Below are 18,406 nucleotides of genomic sequence, written 5' to 3'. Positions count from 1 at the left end.
TATAATTTATTATATTAATATTATTATATTAATAATAATAAAATTAACTTTTAAAATAATATTCTTATTATATTATAATAATATTTAGTTTATAAGAAGATTTTTATTTATAATAATATTTTTAGTATTTTTTTAAAATAAAAAGATATTAATAATAATAATTCTATATTATATAAATATTATAAATAATAAAAATATCAGAGTTTTTTATTCTAAGGTTTTCTTTTATATTTACTAGTTTATATACTATAAAGGTATTAAATACTTTATATAAGTTATTAGGGTATTATAATGATAATAATAATTAAGTACTTAGGTAGATAAAGTTAGAGATAGATATCTTAGATCTTGATCTTAGATAGCTTCTATAGGCTTAGTAGGTTATAGAGCTAGCCTAAGAAAGGAAGAATTTATCCAATTACTTAATTACTTAATTACTTAATTATTATCTTATTTAACCTAATATTAATTTAAAGTAAGCTATTACTTAGAGACATTAATATATTAAAGTAATATATAGTCTTTGAAGTAACTTTAAGACTTTTAATCTTTTATTTAATTTTTAACTTTAATTAAGAAGAAGTATTATAGTAACTTTTATTAGAGATAAACATAAAACTAGAGATGACAAAAAAGTATAGGTTTTCCTTTGAAGACTTTAGTTTTTCTTATACTTATAAATAATAAAAATATTAAATAAATAAGCTAGTCTTTACTAGAGTAATATAATAATTTAAAGAAGATTATATATAATAAAAAATAAAATTAGGTTAGTTCAGAAGTAACCTTAATTCAATTTAAACTAACTATTTATCTATAGTTAGGTATATAAGTTTTATAATAGAGCTGCCTATAACGGTAACTACTTTGCTACTAGGGCTCTTTTCTATATATATATATAGAAATACCGCTAGAAATTGAGCACTTTAGAAGAACGGGGTCTTTTTTCCATCACGTGGTAGGTCTAATAAGTAAAATGGTAGGTCTGGCTAGCAAGACTCTTATTTATCGCCCCGCTAGGTAGGTACCTAGAACCCAGGTTTTATGTACGGACCCTTGTCAATCAACCAATGTAACCTGATGAAAACCTAAGGTACCTACGAATACCAGTAGGTAAAAAAGAAGAGCAGTCTGGCGGGGCCCTGGAGGCTGGAGTCTCACCAACGGTCGCACGGGGCGAGATGCCTCTACCTTGCCTCTCGACTAGCCCCGCTCAGATAAATGGCTATGAACTTGACTAAAAACATACCACTATCTCAGCATGAAACGGGAAGGCATTTGAATACCTGAACAATGTTCAAGTTTGATCAGGTAGCCCTACCGCAGGTACTACTACGAAAGGCCCTCGTAATTGTTGATTTTCAACAAGATTTCGTTGGCGCAAACGCAGCGATACCCATTACACTTCCTGAGGGATATGCCGACAGGATAGTGCGTTTGGCGAGAGTATTTCGTCGTACTGGCGACGTGGTTTGGGTAAACTCTAGGTTTGAAGAGGTAAGGCCTCCGTACGATGAGCACGTTGAGAAGACGACCCGCGGGCACTCAGACTCCAAAAGCCCAACATCAGGTTCAGATGCCTTTCTGAGCTATGAGAGAGCAAAATGCATGCTTTCTTCAAAAATCGGAGCCGAAGTGCCGCAGTGTGCCAAAGATGATGCCGAAAAGAAGGATGTTTGCTTGGTTAAATCTCACTATTCTGCCTTCGAGGGCACGGGCTTGTTGCGCCTTCTCCGGGCAAGAATGACCATGGAGGTCTTCATTTGCGGATCTCTAATAAATGCAGGCGTATACGCCACTACTGTGGATGCAGCTGGGCATGGTCTGACCATCACACTCGTCATTGATTGCTGCGGCTACTCCAGTGAGACCAGGCAAATCAAGACCATAGAGGCGGTTCGGGCATTGACCGGCTGCGATCTCTCAACGTCAACCGAGATCATGCAGGAAGACGGCCAATATCTGAACGAACCTGGTGTCGACGATTTGAAGACAAGCCGTATGCCTGCAAGCCGCCGGGACAATGACATTACACAGTCCATGAGCGCACTGGCATTGAATGCCATTGCGCCCTGTGCGGCTGAAGCCTGCATTATGCAAGGTATGCGACTAAAGATCCCGACAGAAGGGAACTGAATTTGCTGGAAGTAGCTGAACTGACGAGACACGTATAGGTAGACCAGCAGAAGCAACAGACACAGCGCCTGTCGATATTTCACCAGAAGACACAATAAGCAATACTATACCAAGTCATCCGGCACCGATGAATACCTCACCGACCGACGCTAGTGCCCAACAAGACGATCAACAGATCCACGGTCTCTGTGAAGGAGATACTGATGTGATTCTGAACCTTCTACCACAAGGGCTTGAGGATGGTATTTTCGAGACACTGAGCAAAGAAGTCCAATGGCAGCGTATGTCACACCAAGGTGGTGAGGTGCCGCGACTAGTCGCTGTTCAGGGCTACGTTGACAGCGACGGGACTTTCCCAATATACCGCCATCCATCTGATGAGTCGCCGCAGCTTCTTAAGTTTTCCCCAACTGTTCTTGAAGTCAAGGCTGTCACAGAGAAGCAGCTGGGTCATCCATTGAACCACGTTCTGATACAGTTCTATCGAGACGGGAAGGACTACATATCTGAGCATAGTGATAAAACTTTGGATATTGTGCGAGGCTCATACATTGCGAACGTCAGCCTTGGCGCTCAAAGGACAATGGTGCTTCGAACAAAGAGAGCGGATAAGGATCCTTCTAATGTCGAGCAATCTGCGTCCAGCGATCGCCGCAAAGTGCAGCGAGTGCCTCTGCCACACAATTCTCTTTGCCGTATGGGGCTGAAGACGAACATGAAATGGCTTCACTCTATTCGACAAGACAAAAGAGCTGATCGCGAGAAATCAGCAGAGGAGCTGGCTTATGAAGGGAGACGCATTTCATTAACATTTAGACGGATTGGGACCTTCTTGAACAAAGACGAAACAAAGATTTGGGGACAAGGAGCAACATCGAAAACTATGGATACTGCAAAGAACGTCATCAATGGGCAAACGGAGGAAAGTATTGATATGTTGCACGCCTTTGGCATGGAGAATCACACCTCGAATTTTGACTGGGACTCTACCTATGGTAGAGGCTTTGATGTTCTACATTTGCGCAGCGCGCCAAGGTTCTTCTCCTCAGCAGATTCCGTTGTCAATATGAGGATCCGTCTAATGCTCGCAGAGTATGACATTGGATACGCCAGCGGCAGCATTACGACACCCACCCCTCGGCCTGGTGAACACAAGCAAACGTCCACGGATGATATTCTCATCAAATATGTCGACAATGACGAGGACAAGACAGAAGTGAGCGGTGATCTCGCTATTATGCTCTACCTGCACACCAACCACCAAAAGAAGAAAAGCATCATGACGTTGACAGAGCTGGCGAAACAGTTCACTCTATTTCAAAAGTCACTGAATTTACTCCGGAAGTGGCGCGACATGGTCAGAGCTCACAAGAACAGCGAATTGTTGATAAGAGCTCTAAAGGCTGAAATACTGCCATGGGAATCTTGCACGTCGGGCGCAAAATACATTGGCGGCGATCAACCAAGCCTAGCAGATTTTGCGCTTTGGCCTGTCTTACACTCAATGATTGAAATGTGTGGAAACGAAGCACTGGCTGAATCGGAAGCACTTAACACTTATTATGAGACTATGAAGGCAAGGTCGAGTACTGTCAAAATGTTGGGTAGGCTACAGCAAATCTGATAGACTCGTTCGCTGCGGACGGGATATATGAATCCTCACTTGCACCATCAATTTGAATTGCTGTGATCATTGGCGTCTTGTGAGTGTTACGGCAGGAAGAAGCGAGAATGTGGAAATGCTGAGCTCGCGCTAGATGATGATGCTCGACGCCTTGGACGCGTAACACCTCGAAAGTTTCCAGTTTGCTAAACATTACAGCATTGAGAAGCCAGGAATGATTAGTTAAATAGTCAATGAGCCTCCATAAGGTTCAACGTAGCCGTGGGAGTCGTTCTGCATCTGCCATGAGAGTAGACATTGCTAACCATGCGCAAAAGAATGCATGGGTTGCATCGCACAAGAGATCAGTCTTGCAGCTCTCTTCATCTCTTATGTCTGAAATGCTATGTCGGTTTGGTGAACAAAACAAGAAAGAGAATATATTCAAACGTAGTACGGCTGATGATTTACTGGGCAGAGTCCCAGGGGAGGGGATAGGTGCCGACCCAGTCGGAGACTTCACTGCGGAGTTGAACAATCTCGGTGTCGCTGTCGCCGTTGCCAACGTGTTCGAGAAAAATCTTGAGTTTCCCGGCGCTCTTCTCACCCCTCTCTTTGGCGGCAGATCTGGCAATCTTGTCTAGTCGGACAGCGATGGCGACAGCACGGTCAACAATGTCAGCAACACGAATAAAGTCGTTCTCGGTGAAGCCGCGGCTGGTCATTGCGGGTGTACCCATGCGGAGACCACCGGGAACGAGGGCGGAGCGGTCGCCAGGGACGGTGTTCTTGTTGGCAGCAATGCCGACAAGCTCGAGAATACGCTCAACGCGCCCACCATCAACACCATTGGGCTTTAGATCAGCAAGCACCAAGTGGTTATCGGTACCACCGCTGACAAGGCTATAGCCGAGACCGCCCTTGCTTTTGTCATCACCAAGGCGCTTAGCAAAGGCCTTCGCGTTGGCGAGGACCTGAGACTGATAGGCGTGGAAATCAGGAGTCTGAGCCTGCTTCAGAGCAACAGACAGAGCAGTGATGGTATGGTTGTGGGGCCCACCTTGGTGGCCCGGGAAGACGGAGTTGTTGATAGGGCCCTCAAGATTGTACATCTCGTCGACCTTGGTCTTTGGGTTCTGGCGTCTAACGCCTTTGCGGAAGAAGATAAGAGCACCGCGAGGGCCGCGAAGGCTTTTGTGGCTGGTTGTAGTGACAATATCGGCGTGCTGGAAGGGACCAGGGAGGACGTTGGCGGCGACTAGACCTGAAATATGTGCCATATCCGCGAGCATGTAGGCGTTGACCTTGTCGCAAATTTCGCGAATACGCTTGTAGTCAATCAGACGGCTGTAGGCGCTGGCACCTGCAACAATGATCTTAGGGCGATAAAGAAGAGCAAGCTCCTCAAGCTTTTCATAGTCAATGTACCCAGTCTTCTCGTCCAGGCGGTAAGGAACAGTCTCAAAGTACTTGGAGATAGACGAGATCTTCTTGGTGGGCGTCTGATAGCCATGGGACAAGTGGCCACCATGGGGTAGATCAAGACCCATTAGGCGGTCGTGAGTAGCCATAAGAGCCGAATACACATAGAGATTAGCGGGAGCACCGGAGAGCGCTGTGGCGCGGGTTAACAAATGCGGAAAACAGGACTGGGTGATGGCCACTGACGCTGGACGTTCACGCCCCAATCGCTTGCATCCAGGCTGAAGGCCTCAAGAGCCCGCTGTTGGCAAAGTCGTTCAGATTGGTCAATGAATTCGTTTCCGCCATAGTAGCGGGCACCGGGGTAACCCTCCGAGTACTTGTCTGATCACTGGCGGTTAGCATTCACAAATACAAAGTAGTTTTTGCTGATGCTGACTTTGCATTACACTGCCCAGGGCATCGAGAACTGCCTGGGAAGTGAAGTTCTCGGAAGGAATCAGATTTATGAAGTGCTTCTGGCGGTGCTTTTCCTGCGGGATTGTTAGAACGCAATGGGAACAAGTCTCATCAGAGGGGTTGACGACCATGACTGTGTCGGGAGACGAACCTTCTCAATGATGTCGAAAACGGCCGGATCGGCCTTGGAGAGAGGAGCGGAGAGGAGCTGCGATAAGCTCGTCAGTATCACGCCCTGATTCGGCACACAAGCTTGAGAACGGTTCCATACCTGCTGCTGGCCCTCGAGCGCAATGGAAGAATTAGCGCGACGAGCACCATTGCGCATGACAGCAGAGACTACCATGGGGTGCGAGACGCTGCGAAGGGCAAAGAAAGCGCCACGGAGGCTGGGTATCGACATTTTGACGAATACGGATGGAAGGGTTTTGCCTGCGGCTGGAAAATCGGCCGGCGCAAAGCTGGGTCGCTTGGCCGTCGTCAGAAGCAATGGACCAGCACTCAGTAGCAATTGAGTGCAGCAAATGCACGAGTGCAAAGATGTGGGTGTCGACAGGCGAGTGTAGAGTCGAAGACAGAGGCAGGCCGCTGGAGAGAATGCCTGTCAGGCGGACTTTTTGACGCTGGCATTCGTACTGTTTAAAGAAATGGAGGAGCCGATGGCCTCCGACCGGCGTTACCCGCAAGTTACGCTCACCCCCGCATCCAAACTGTTGGTTGGCAAAGGGTGACAAAAAAAACGAGCGCTCGATCATTATTGATGCTATGTTCTTAGTCACAACTACGCACCAGAAGAAGCTGATCAATAGTTTTAAAAATTTAGAATAGATATTTAGTCAATTTAGAGTCTATAAGAGTTCTTTTTTTTTATTTTAAAGTAGACTACCATGTCGTTCGAAACTGGCAGTTTAGAAGTAAGCTGCTATCTCAAACCCGCTCGTCTTTTTGTCCCCCACATGGTTGGTCACAGCGTCAACAGCGTACAGCCGCCATGCCTGACATAATGGCAGTGACATTACGGCTACAATTTACGGTGCAGTGGCACCCAGGGCCCATCAGCTCCATATAACTTGCCCTCTTTGCCCATATATTTAATAATATTTTAGGTAAAAAGTACATAACAAGACTCGGCAATGAAAACTCGAGCTGGCCCATCGTACCACTCATCCCACTCCGATCTACTGAGTAGAAAACGGATACAGTCACCCGACCCCTGGCGCGGCTAAAAAAAGTTCACATACTCAGAACCAGCCATAGATACTATTTCGTTCCGTAATTGTGAGGTGCGGAGTAACCAGTATTAGCCAGTTGTGGCTCACAATAATGATTGTGGAGATCTGTTCATCCAAAAAGAACATTGCCGTTTTTCTGGGGTCATCGAAATGGTGGATTCCAAAGCCGATTGTCATATCTTCTTCGATTTGCAAAAATCATACCTCAGCAATCTTTGTCGAGCCAGCCATTCTGTGAGCGTTTTTCCTGAATGGAACCAAACATGGTCTTGGCAGCGTTGAGCGGTATCATGGGTCCATTGGGCTCGTGCTTATTAGTAACCAACCCTTTATTGAACTACTGGAGTAACCGAGGTTTCGCGTGAAGTGACGGCCATGTGCATTTAAATCGTACTTATGTGTGAGCCTTTGCTGATATGCTCCGGCTCACCTCTCCACCTTCTTAAAATGATCGGAAGGAGCCAGAATCCATATCTAATTGATCAGATTAGCTTTAATCTTTTCCGTAGTCCACAGGACCAACGCATGCAGCTCTCACCCCCTCAATCCTATTGAATAGTACGTAGGCACTATGATTTTCTTATCGCCCTTTTCGCACAGTTTACTCCAGCATCGTTCGTCTCGGGTAGCTTGTCGCAACCGGTGCAATTTGACGACTCCGGCGTCGCAGTGTAGATTCAGGACGCAGATAGTTCCTGTGCCATGAGCCTGGCATGGCTTACTACTGATAACCGATGAAGTGACCTTTACGCCTCGCATTCTCCAATACGCCACTCTCAAAATCTCAGAATGCTAAAATCGCCGTATTACTATCCATCTTGCGGATGAGTACAGCCCGATTCACGGTTGGCTAAGGTAGTTGTCATCCCGAGTTAGTGCGAAAGCGAGTGAGGGACTTTGTTCAGTTTTTTTCTTTCTTTTTGAGAATAAAGCACTTTTGTTCTTTTCAATTTCTCATCATGGGCGTTAAATTTTGCACCATCCCAAGACGCGGCGATCTTAGACGTAGCAACACCGCTCAGTAGAGTTCCGACATTGACCGTATGGATTCCATTTTTCAATGCTACATGCCATAATTCCCGCTGGTACGACTGAATACCCAGAAGGGTGTAAAACAAGACCCAACCCGTAGACTCCGAATGCAGCCCCTTCTCCAGACATCGGCAACCTATGTAGTCTACTCATCATCGGCAAGCATAGCCGTACGCTTGGCGGCAGCTCTCTCCTGCTTGCGCTCTCTGGCAGCCTTGGTCTTCGCACGCTTCGCGTCCATCTCGTCCTTGAGAGCCTTCTCACGCTGCTTCTCGGCCTTGGCACGGTGAATCTGTTCGACAAGTCAGTCGTCGTCTATTCCTTACTCAAGAATTCGTATTCCTAGACCGTATACGCACGTGTTCAACAAGAGCACGCTTGTGCTTAAAGGTATTACCCTTGCTCAGGTGGTAGAGCTCGTGGTACAGGTGCTTGTCGATCTTTCCGCTGGCGCGGTACTTGACCAGAAGGCGGCGTAGGACTCGAAGACGGCGCATCCATAGAACCTGAGAAGGCATACGGGCGTCGGCAGTACCCTTGCGCTTACCGTAGCCACGGTGACGACCGACTCTGCGGGCGAGGTTGAGCTCACGGGCGCGGGAGCGCGAGTGCATCGTCACGGGCTTTCGGATGATGAGGCCATCGGCGACCAGCTTGCGGATGGTCTGGCGGGAGTTGGCGTTGGAGATTTCGCTCTGCTCATTGGGGTCGAGCCAGATCTTGCGCTTGCCGCAGCCAGCGACCGACGCGGCGAGGCGCTTCTGAGTTCGCAGATTGACCCTGAAAAACGGTATTCGTTAGCAGAACGAACAGCGCTATTTCATCTATAACTTCTTCGCTCGGCTCGGCTTCATCCAATGTGATGTTGATGGTATTTCGAAACAGTTTCCCATGTCGCATTGCCCTCCATTCATCAACTACTCACATCTTGAAAATCGGGAGGCGGAGATGGTCGTTCCTCGATATTGGTGAGAGAGGTAAAGACTTGGGAGGGGTTTCGGGAAGCCAAAATTTCTTGGGCGCACATTCACCACAGAGTTTGTGGGTTCACGTGCATTAAGCCCAAAACTCCACACTAAGCGAGGGCTGTGATGAGGTAAGTGGAAGTCGCTCTCCTCACGTGACTGCGTAGTGTTTCGACAAGCCTTGCTTGCTTTAGCGTGAGGTGTCAAAGCTGCCAAGCTGCACATAACGCCGCTATAACACTCAGCCATTTGTGCTTCGCATACCGATACTTCAAGCAATTAGATCCATTCCCATTGTTTTGAAAATTATACTGCATTAATATTATCAAGTAGTAGTGCTACTTAATACACGCTCATTGTGTGCGCCGTGTGTGTCACTGTAGCAAATATAACTCATAAATTAGGTCAAGGGGACAATCTCAAGCTGAAGATAGCATCTCATGCAAATGTTTTAGATTCTATTGTTTTTTGCCAGGCTCACATTTTACTACTATGTAAAACTTTCCCCCTCGATTTCTACTTGCCCAACGCTCCAAATCTCACGTTCGTCTTCCTGCTCGTCGTTGGACAAGCCTAGTCCGCCTTGTCCACCCTCAGCCTCTCTTCTTTCACGGGCCTGGCTACCCAAACGCGTCGCAACTCGTTTAAAGTAATCGGACATGCTTCTCTTTGTATTTGCCGGCAGATCTGCTCCGGGTCCAGCCATGTACTTATCAAAAATCCTGCTCTCTTCCTCTACAACACTGAACAACTCCACAAAAGCCGCCTCAGCAGCAAGCTTGACGGGTATGACAGGGTCTCGCACGCTGGAGAAAATCGGCGTAGCCAGCAGTGGCACATGTGGACGAACAATTTCCATGTTTGTTCGGCTCACAGTGCGTATGATGACCAAGGCCAGCCTGCGAGAATCTGAAGGGGAGCCCGGCTGTATAATACTTGCAAGACTCTCAAAGATACTCTTCGTAGCATCGAAATTCCTGGGAGGCGATGACAGAAGCAATTTGCCAGCAGCCAAGATATAATTGTCTCCAACAAAGGTCTGACCACGATTGTTAGAAGAATAGTCAAGAGCTGGGAAGGAACAACTCACTGGTTTGGCAGTCATGCCTTCACATAGAAGGTCAGGGAGATCCTCAGCCATGGCACTCTGGACCAATACCTCTGGTGACTCGACCAAAACAGCGTTCAGGGCAAGAGCTGAGGATAGATTATAGTTTGGTGTAGCTACACGATTGCGCAGCAGGCTTGCAGCAGCGTCCTCGGGCACATTCTTTATCAAGGCTCCAAGGAGCTGTGCATTTGTAATTGCCATGGAAGCATCACTTTCGTCAACATCGCCATCGATCAATGACAGGATAGCCGTGCGGGAAGCTGCGCCCATGTTCGCGCCTGCTCTGCTAATCACTTCGTACAGAGCCTTGAGCATGGCTTTCTTGACACCCGAATCTGTAGTCTTGGATCCAGTAACAAGTTCCGCGATGAGAGGGTCGATTCGCGGAGTATACTTGATCAAGGTTCCAAGTGCCCTCGCGGCTCTTGTGCGTAGAACCTCACTCGAACTGTCAGCCAAGGACTTCGCAAATGTTCTCTGCAATTGAGGCAGGAAGGGTTTCAATGCAGTGGGCATCTTCTCCAATAAATTGTTGAGCGTTAACAGAATAGCAGATTTGACGTCAGTTGACCGCTCAGAGACGACACGAATAAGCGGACCTGTGATTTGTGTGACAAACGGCTTCAAGCTAGCTTCGCTGGTACGATCAACAATGTCCGAAATACCCAGAGCAGCTTGCACACGCTGATCCGCCGTACCATTCATTAAGCCTTGCAAAAAGATTGGTAGAATAGCGTTGATGCCCCTTGGTAGTTCGAATCCTCGCAGGTTTGCTCCAGCAACACCGACGCGCTGCAGGGTCTGTCGAGTCGAGGGAGCGAGAGACTCCATTTCTTCCTTCCTCAGCTTCTTCGTGAACTCGCTCAGGGCGGCCCATGAAGCTTTGACCACTGCAGCATCGCTATCGTCAAAGGAGTTGAGCAGCGAACGAATGATATCTTGGTTGTATCTAGAGTACTCAACCGAGGCTGCCGCGAAGAAGCTCGTCATATGACGCGCTGTCGCAGCACGCCAATGGTGATCATCGTGCTTGAGAAGACCCAGAAGAACATTCATGACAGTATTCAATCCATCGTACTCATCAATAGACTGCACAACGGTATCGAAAGATTTTTCCAAGTCACGGTGCAGCTCCTCTTCTGTGCAGTTGATCTCGGTTTCGAGCAGAGATGTTATGATGTTAGGCAGTCTGCGGTTCATAGAAGCGCCAGCGACACGTGAGAGTGATGCCAAAGCCTTTGCGTCAAATGCAGAGATTGGTGGACTTGTGAGTGTTGGAATGAGGTTTGGCAGGATGATATTGGAACGGGTCGTATCTGTCAAGAGTGTGAGTAATGCTGCAAGAGCATTGTCGGCTTCGCTTTCTGAGCGAAGGAGATTGAGCAGGTATGGAAGAACCTGGTCAACAGCACGCTTGCCAAAGATATTCTGCAAAGAGTCAAATGCTTCGGCAGCGGCTTCTCGCACTTCGTCATCAGAATCGATGAGTGCTGTTCGTACAACAGCAATAAGCGTCTTATCATGCTCTTCCAGTGCCTCAGGCGTAGCAGAGGAAATGAGCTCCCTGAGTGCAAGGCAAATGCCTTGCTTGGCATCTGAGTCGGTAGAGGTCTGAAGGCCCTCGTCTAACGTAGGCAGCAAGCTTGCAAGCACACCGTCTCCTGCCTTTCGGATTAATTCACCCAAAGCATTGCTGGCAATAATTTTGTGTTCCATGTTGGAACTACCTAGTCGTCGAATGATGAGGTGAATCAAGGTCGGTACTAGTTCCTTCAGAGTCCTGGGGTTATGCACTAACGCCTTCCAGACCGATATAGCAGCAGATCGGACAGCACTTGAAGTATCGCAGCGACAAACATAAAGCGCGGAAAGAATCTTGTTACGCTTTTCTTCCCCCAGAGCCTCTTTGAGAGAAGCTCCTGCTTCCTTAAAAGCTTCATCATCGTCTTCATCGAATTCAGTACTGGCCTTGATACCGGTTAGGTTGAAGAGTAGATCTCCAACTAGCTCGACTGAGCTCAGTCGGATTCGATAACTGTCATCCGCCAAACCACGTTCCAGCTCCGGCAGCAAAAGATCGACAGCGCGGACCGCGAAGTTCTTGACTAAAAGACGACCAGCGCGCAAAGCGGTGTCTCGAATTGACTCGACGTCGTCCGCGAGCCCAGCCAAAATAGGTGGGACGATACGGCCCAAATAGTTGGCAAAGCTATTGCCAAAGCAGACAGGAAGGAAGATGAAGAGAGACATAAATCCTTCCCTGACAGCTGCTTTGGAAGAGTCAACGTTTTGCAAGATTGTAGGCAGCGTCTCCTCCAGTCTTGTTGTACCAAGTCCAGCGAGAACTTCACTGAGCGCCTGGGCAGAACCAAGACGATCGCCGGCACCAGTATCAGATTTCAGCGTCTGCATCAAGCCAGGGATGAGGTCGGGGAGAGCCTCCTCTCCAAGCTTCTCAACGAGAGAACCTAGAGCCCTTGACGCCGTGGCTCTGGTCGTAGGGACAGGGTCAACAGCGGCAACCTTCAGGCCCGCAACCAGAATTGGAAGGTGAACGATGATGTCCTTTTTCTCAGTCAGATGAGCCAAACTACCAATAACTTGGGCAGCCTTGCGTTTAGTGTTAGAGCGATCGCCAAGGCCTCTTTGTAGTATCCTTGTTATTAGAGCCAGAGACGGTGCATCAAGATAATGCACAAATTGAACTTTGATAAGGGAATCAAGAGCTTCGTCAGTGAATTTGGTGGGATCACTCAGAGCTTTTAGGAGAATGTCGACTAAGCTCTTGATTTCTGGATTATTGATAACCTCCCCAAACCGCTTCAGGCTCCGATTCGCCGCTGCGCGTACTTCCTTATGACTATCATTCAGCACGCCGGTAAGAGGAGGAATGATATCGGGTAAGCTGGTGGCAAGCTGATTTGGATCCAGATAGGCCATTGCACCAAGCAAATCGCAAGCACCACGCTTGCTTCTCCATTGCTGGTCGTCCAAGCCGCCAAGAAGGGTTGGCATGATTTTCTTGACACCATAAGAGCTGAGTTTGCCGAAGCAAGCCTTCGCAGCCGCTAAGCAGGCATCACGCACGTCACCGTTACTATCACCGAATCCACCAAGAAGTTGGGGGACGATCTGGATGACATAAGGCTCGAAAAGTCTTCCAAGGATGTTTGAAAGAAGCTCGAATGCGATCAGCGCCGCCTCTCTCTGTTGCGCATCTTTTTTATTTTCCATCGCAGCATTGAGATTAGAGATGATACGATACTCGCGCAGCGACCCGATCCCTCGGCCCTGCACGGCACCGGCCAAGCCATACGCCGCTCCTCTCTGCACCGCATATTTCTTCGAGTTCAGAAGCTCGTCCATGATTTGTTCAAAATATTTGGGTGTCTTCTCAGGGCATGCCTTAATGAGTGGTGGGAGACATTCTGCGATCGCGAATTGCACAGTTTCAGAAGGAGTGCTCAGAGTGGTCAGGAGGCGCTGAATGACAATCGGAATCTTGGCATCCCCTGGGCGAAGATGGCTAGCGAGAGCACCATAGCAAATAATAACGGCTTCACTCAATCGATCAGCGGCGTCACTGGTTTGGTCACCCTTCTCAAGAGTCGCTTCGAATTTATTCATGAGAGTTTCGACCATGGCCTTGCCGTGATTATCGATAGCCCGGAGAGCAGCGTCCAACATTTCGCCGCGGACATTGCTATCAACATCGGCAAAGGGGCCAGCCTCAATGAGATACACAAAGAGCGCCTCTAATTGTGCAGTGTTGAGTGCAGGGGAAAGTTCTTTGAAAGCCGTGGCAATGCCTTGACGGGCTTCCCAAGGATCGGAAAGGTCCATTTTGACAGAAATGCCATATTCGTCAAGTTTCTGTGCTCTTGGCTTGGCAAGCTCGCTATATGACGTTTTCAGCTGTGACAGGAGGGGCTCGATACAGCGCTTTTGCGAAGCTACTGCTTCTGCAAGTGATCTAGCGGCGGATCTGCGCAACTGTGCATCTTTACTCTCCAAGAACGGCACCAATGTAGCGATGAGAGATTCCTGGATCGAAAATCCGCTTTCTTCCCAAATCTCGCGACCAAGCTCCCTGTTCTCTTCTAGATCGTCGTGGCACGCTAACCATATCTCAGCGGAATATTGCAACTCGGTCATATCAACTTCTGCACTGATTGACTGCAAAATAGCCGTACGGACTGTGCTAGAGGGTGCAGTCGATCCCTTGGCCAGTACACGCATCTCAAGGCTGCTGATGTTGGGAGCAATACAGCGGCAGATGTCTGCGAAACAGTCTTTGATGATCTTGTAGTGCTGTGTGTACCGTTGCATTGCACCCACTAAGGTGGTGATAACCTCGGCGCGGGGGAGCGTCTCATCCTCGCAAACATCAGTGTGGAAAGAAATGACTTCCACAGCCAAAACAATTTGAGCATCGCGTTCGTCATCCGTTGCGCCAACACCACCAGTGCGCAGAATATCCATCAGTAGTGGCAATACGTAGGTGAGGGTAGCGACATCAAAAGGACGTTGTTCACCGGCGAATCTGAGTCTGTAAAGTGTCCTTGTCAGAAGATTCTCAAGAGACTCTTCACAGAAGCTTTCTGGCAGTGCCACCCCGTGGAGTCGCAGCGTGGCAGCGCCAATAAAGGGTCGCATGGCTCCAAGTCTTACGGAGATTTTCTCAGAGCACTTCAAGAATGCTGTTGCAACAACTTCCCCAACAACGAAAGACGCACCCTCCTCAATAGCATCAAGCAAAAGTTTCACAGATTGGCCAAGCCACAAAGTGGCATCCGTTGGGGGCCCAGTGGCCAACGCTTCGATGATGCCAATGCCGCGATTTATCTTTGCTTGCAGCTCTTGCACCGATGTTCGGATGCCCTTTTCTTTCCTTAGTTGTGCATTTATCTTTAAAACATCTTCTCCAGGCAACTTCTTGCTTTGAGTTTTTCTTTGCTCAATCTGCCTTCGTGCATCTTGCTCCCAACTGAGGATCTCTTCAGCTGGACTTCTCTTGTTGGGTGTGCTGCCTTTCGCCTTCTTTCCCAGGACATCCACGAAGTTTATCCCCTCGGGAGTTCGCGAAATTGCCATTTCGAGAGGGCCAATGGAGCGCAGACCGTCACGATCAAGGTCCCGTCCAATCAATTTTAGAAGTCGTGGAACGACGACATCCGGCGCGACAAACGCGAGTTCAGCTGCGGCATTGTATGCTGCTTGTTTAATGATTGTGGGCTGATGCCAGATTGTAAGCCTTTTTACACAGACATGTCAATGGTTGTCGACGCTTACCTGCTCAGGAGCAGTTCTGACTCCAATTTCCCTTAGTAGACTCTCGCGATGGTTGCGCGTCAATTCGCCAGGATCAATACCCATTCGAATAACAGTATCGATCCAGTTTGAGTGAGAAATAAGTTCTGGCCGCGCCAGAACGACGATTGAGCACGCTTGCTCTTCTAGCTGCTCTCGGATTGCTGGATCAGCGTTCTTTGATATCTCCACAGGGTGCAAAGCTATCGATCGAAGCACTTTGCCCAAGCTTGCGCTTTCTAGCTTCATGTCTTTCTCATTACTGTGTAGCTGGCTGAGTGTCTTCCACAGGCTATGGATGACAAAGTCGGAGATAACACCGGGTCGTTCTGCGTATAGCTTTGACAAAGCCTGCACAGCCCTCCTTTGCACAGCGGGAGGAATAGATGGGCCAGAAATGAGATATATCATAGCTTCAGCCCATGCAACCGAAACTTCGCTTGTTTCACTCCGGAGGTGTTCCGATGCAGATGTCAGCGCTCGGAGGAGCCACAATAGGTCTTCCTCAGTGGTAGCCTTGTTATAAATTCTCGGGCTCAATAAGACCGCTTGCTTATCTGTGATGTTGAGTGCTCTGTTAGCAATTTCTGCCTTTGCCAACACCTGTGCCACATCGGACTTTTGATACTGATGCTTGAGTCTCTTGTGCAGAGCTATAAGGACATAAGCGCCGACTATCAATCCACTCTGCGAGGCTGTTGCAGGATTGGAGGCAACTTCTTCTAGAGTCTTTGCTAGTTTCGGTGTAATAGCCTCGACGAATGAACTGGAGTTGTCTACCACCGGAGCGTCTATGTTGCTCCACAGGATCTGCCCTGCGGTTAAGGTCCACAACTTCTTGACTGGAGCCCTTTTGTCTTCAAGTCCTTTCGCTAACACCTCTTGGATAGCTGTAGGAATAGCTTTATTGCTTCTCAACATGTAGCCAAGTGCTATGTCCAGAGCTCGAAGCTCTGCAGAAAGTGCTGCCTCGTTTCCTTCTTTAGCCGTGACAGCTGCAAGCGTCGTAGATACAGCTTCTGCAGCTGTGGCTGACAGGGGAATGCTCTCCAGCATCGAGGCGTACAGAATACGGTGGTCGGCAGAAGCAATCTTGCCAGCTTTCAGAGGACCGGAAATGTCCTGGATGATGCGGTTGATAGCTTCCTGATCTTGACAACGCGCAATTGCGACGCTGAAGACGGTGACAGAAGCGTCTCGAATTGATGCGTTCGTCGATCTGAGGTTCGAGATTATTGGTTTGAGAAGGCTTTTCTCGAGGACTTCCGACATGTCGAGGCCTTTCGGAAGTGAGCTAATTAGTGGCTTCAAGACGCCTGTGAGAATGACTTCCGGGGATCGTAGCAGGCCCTTCTCAATGTTTGGCATAATATCTGCCTTGAGCTCTTCTCCCGACGAGAACGCGGCGAAGAAGTCATCTAGGCCATCAGCGATATGCGCCGGTATAGAGACGCGCGAGCCGATCACCTCTCTAGCGTAGAATTCGTAATAACTCGACTTTAATGGAGAAAATGATCTTTTCAACAGAGGAGAACGAGCGCATACCCCAGCAATGACTCCTAGGATCAAAGAAAATTTCGCGGTAGGCTGCGCTTGCTTGGATGTGAGAACCTTGACAGCATCTTCCAGCGCTTTATTGCCAGTATCAAGCATGCCAAAGAGCTTTCGGAATGCTCGCCGGGTTACAACCAGAGCTGATCGAGCAATACCGTGCTTCAGCGGATGACGGAGGCATTTCTCCAGAAAATCGGCGACCGATATGAGAATCTCTCTACCAAAAGTTTCCCATCTATGAGTCCCGGCGAGATGTTGCACAAGGACGCTGCACCATTCCACCCAGACAAATGCAGTCGATGTAGCGACTGCTTGCTTCTGGCTCTCTGTGTGGACAGTTTGAACGATGCGTTGAAAGTCGTCTCCCTCAGTGCTCACGGTAACAAGTGATATCAAGCATCGTTGTACGGCTAATCTCGATTCGCGATCTTGGTAAAACGGAACAGTAGCGAAGAGGGACTGGAGGATCGTTTGGCTGTCATTTCGATTGAGCTCTGGAAATTAATTAATATCAATGAGCCTTCCAGATGCTGCATTGTCGTACTTCTGTGTGATATTGCCTCACCAAGGAAATGAAGCCGACTGATGCGGGCGGAAGTTGAAGAGGAAGCCAGGATTCTGGCCGTCTCAGCAAGGTCGAACCTGGATGCAGCGTCTCCGCTGTTGGGGGGGATCTCTGACATGTCGGCGCAATCGTGTGTCAGACGAAGTTAAGAGACCATCAGGGGCAATCAACGCTATATGCCGAGCCGAAGTTTCCGAAATCGGGTCGTGAGTCCGATTATTTCATGCGGCAGTAGTTGAAATTGTGGTGATGTTTTAGGCAGAAGATGAGGATGGAGGACCCCACGTTGATGGTTTTCACCGCCCACTACCGCTCCCATGAAGCTGGTCTACTTCGGCGTATTTCTGTTTTTTTTTTATGCTGTGAATAAAAGGCAAATAAATCGAATTCTATCGTTCATTTATGAACCCAGCTTAAAGACAGATTGCGAATTATAAACTGTTCTATGCCTCGAAGTCTCCAATCTACATGCGCGCGGGTTTTTCTAATTAGGGCTTCCTAGCTCTCTGGCCAAGATTCTTCACTCACGCACTTGGCGAGGTCAGCCCGGTATGACTCAATTTTCCCAATAGCAGCGACTGAAGAACCACGAAATGCGACGAGAAGAGTCTACTGCTCCCAATTCATCAGTCAGGCCTTGACATTGCGATAGCATTATTTTATCTGATGCCTGAGCTTCAATTTTTTTTTTTTCGGCGGGGTAGGTCCAGCCCAAGCTAGGTGAATACCGAGGCACTTATGAATGTATATATATAGCGTCAAGGTCTTCCAGAAGGTAAATTTCAAAACTACAGTCTAAATGTTTCTGTTTGTGTTTTGCAATGTTTCTCTTGTCAGGATTAGCCTGCAAGATACTTAGTAGAACAACGCAAACTCTTATCATTAATTAAGCCGTGAATAGATACATCACATCTTCACAAGTGTCTAGAGGTAGGTAGTTGGGACGGTTCTTTGGTGCACAGCCCGCCATTGCTTTTCCTCGTTTCCCACGAGTAACCAAATACCTAGGTAGTGTTG

At 48.1% G+C, this 18,406-nt stretch overlaps 3 protein-coding genes across 3 annotated transcripts; 1 reads left to right on the top strand and 2 right to left on the bottom strand.

The window, feature by feature from the left end:
* Positions 1–1,293: 1,293 nt before the first annotated feature.
* BBA_06945 (isochorismatase-like protein) lies at positions 1,294–3,760 on the top strand (the record flags this gene model as incomplete). The annotated part of the gene is made up of 2 exons (XM_008602042.1): positions 1,294–2,101; positions 2,175–3,760. 2 exons carry the CDS (start codon positions 1,294–1,296, stop codon positions 3,758–3,760), a joined length of 2,394 nt encoding a protein of 797 aa, XP_008600264.1.
* Positions 3,761–4,206: 446 nt separating this feature from the next.
* Positions 4,207–6,023, bottom strand: BBA_06944 (serine hydroxymethyltransferase; the record flags this gene model as incomplete). Its single annotated transcript, XM_008602041.1, has 4 exons — positions 4,207–5,354; positions 5,408–5,545; positions 5,601–5,694; positions 5,772–6,023. 4 exons carry the CDS (start codon positions 6,021–6,023, stop codon positions 4,207–4,209), a joined length of 1,632 nt encoding a protein of 543 aa, XP_008600263.1.
* Positions 6,024–8,029: 2,006 nt separating this feature from the next.
* On the bottom strand, positions 8,030–17,507 carry BBA_06943 (translational activator GCN1; the record flags this gene model as incomplete). Its single annotated transcript, XM_008602040.1, has 6 exons — positions 8,030–8,176; positions 8,244–8,664; positions 8,810–8,898; positions 9,370–15,195; positions 15,253–17,318; positions 17,369–17,507. The coding sequence occupies 6 exons, from the start codon at positions 17,505–17,507 to the stop codon at positions 8,030–8,032; spliced, it is 8,688 nt and encodes a 2,895-aa protein (XP_008600262.1).
* Between the last annotated feature and the right edge of the window lie 899 nt (positions 17,508–18,406).

Source organism: Beauveria bassiana, assembly GCF_000280675.1.
Source record: "Beauveria bassiana ARSEF 2860 unplaced genomic scaffold BBA_S00021, whole genome shotgun sequence".
In the NCBI taxonomy this organism is placed as follows: domain Eukaryota; kingdom Fungi; phylum Ascomycota; class Sordariomycetes; order Hypocreales; family Cordycipitaceae; genus Beauveria; species Beauveria bassiana.
This window is presented reverse-complemented; position numbering and strand designations above follow the sequence as displayed.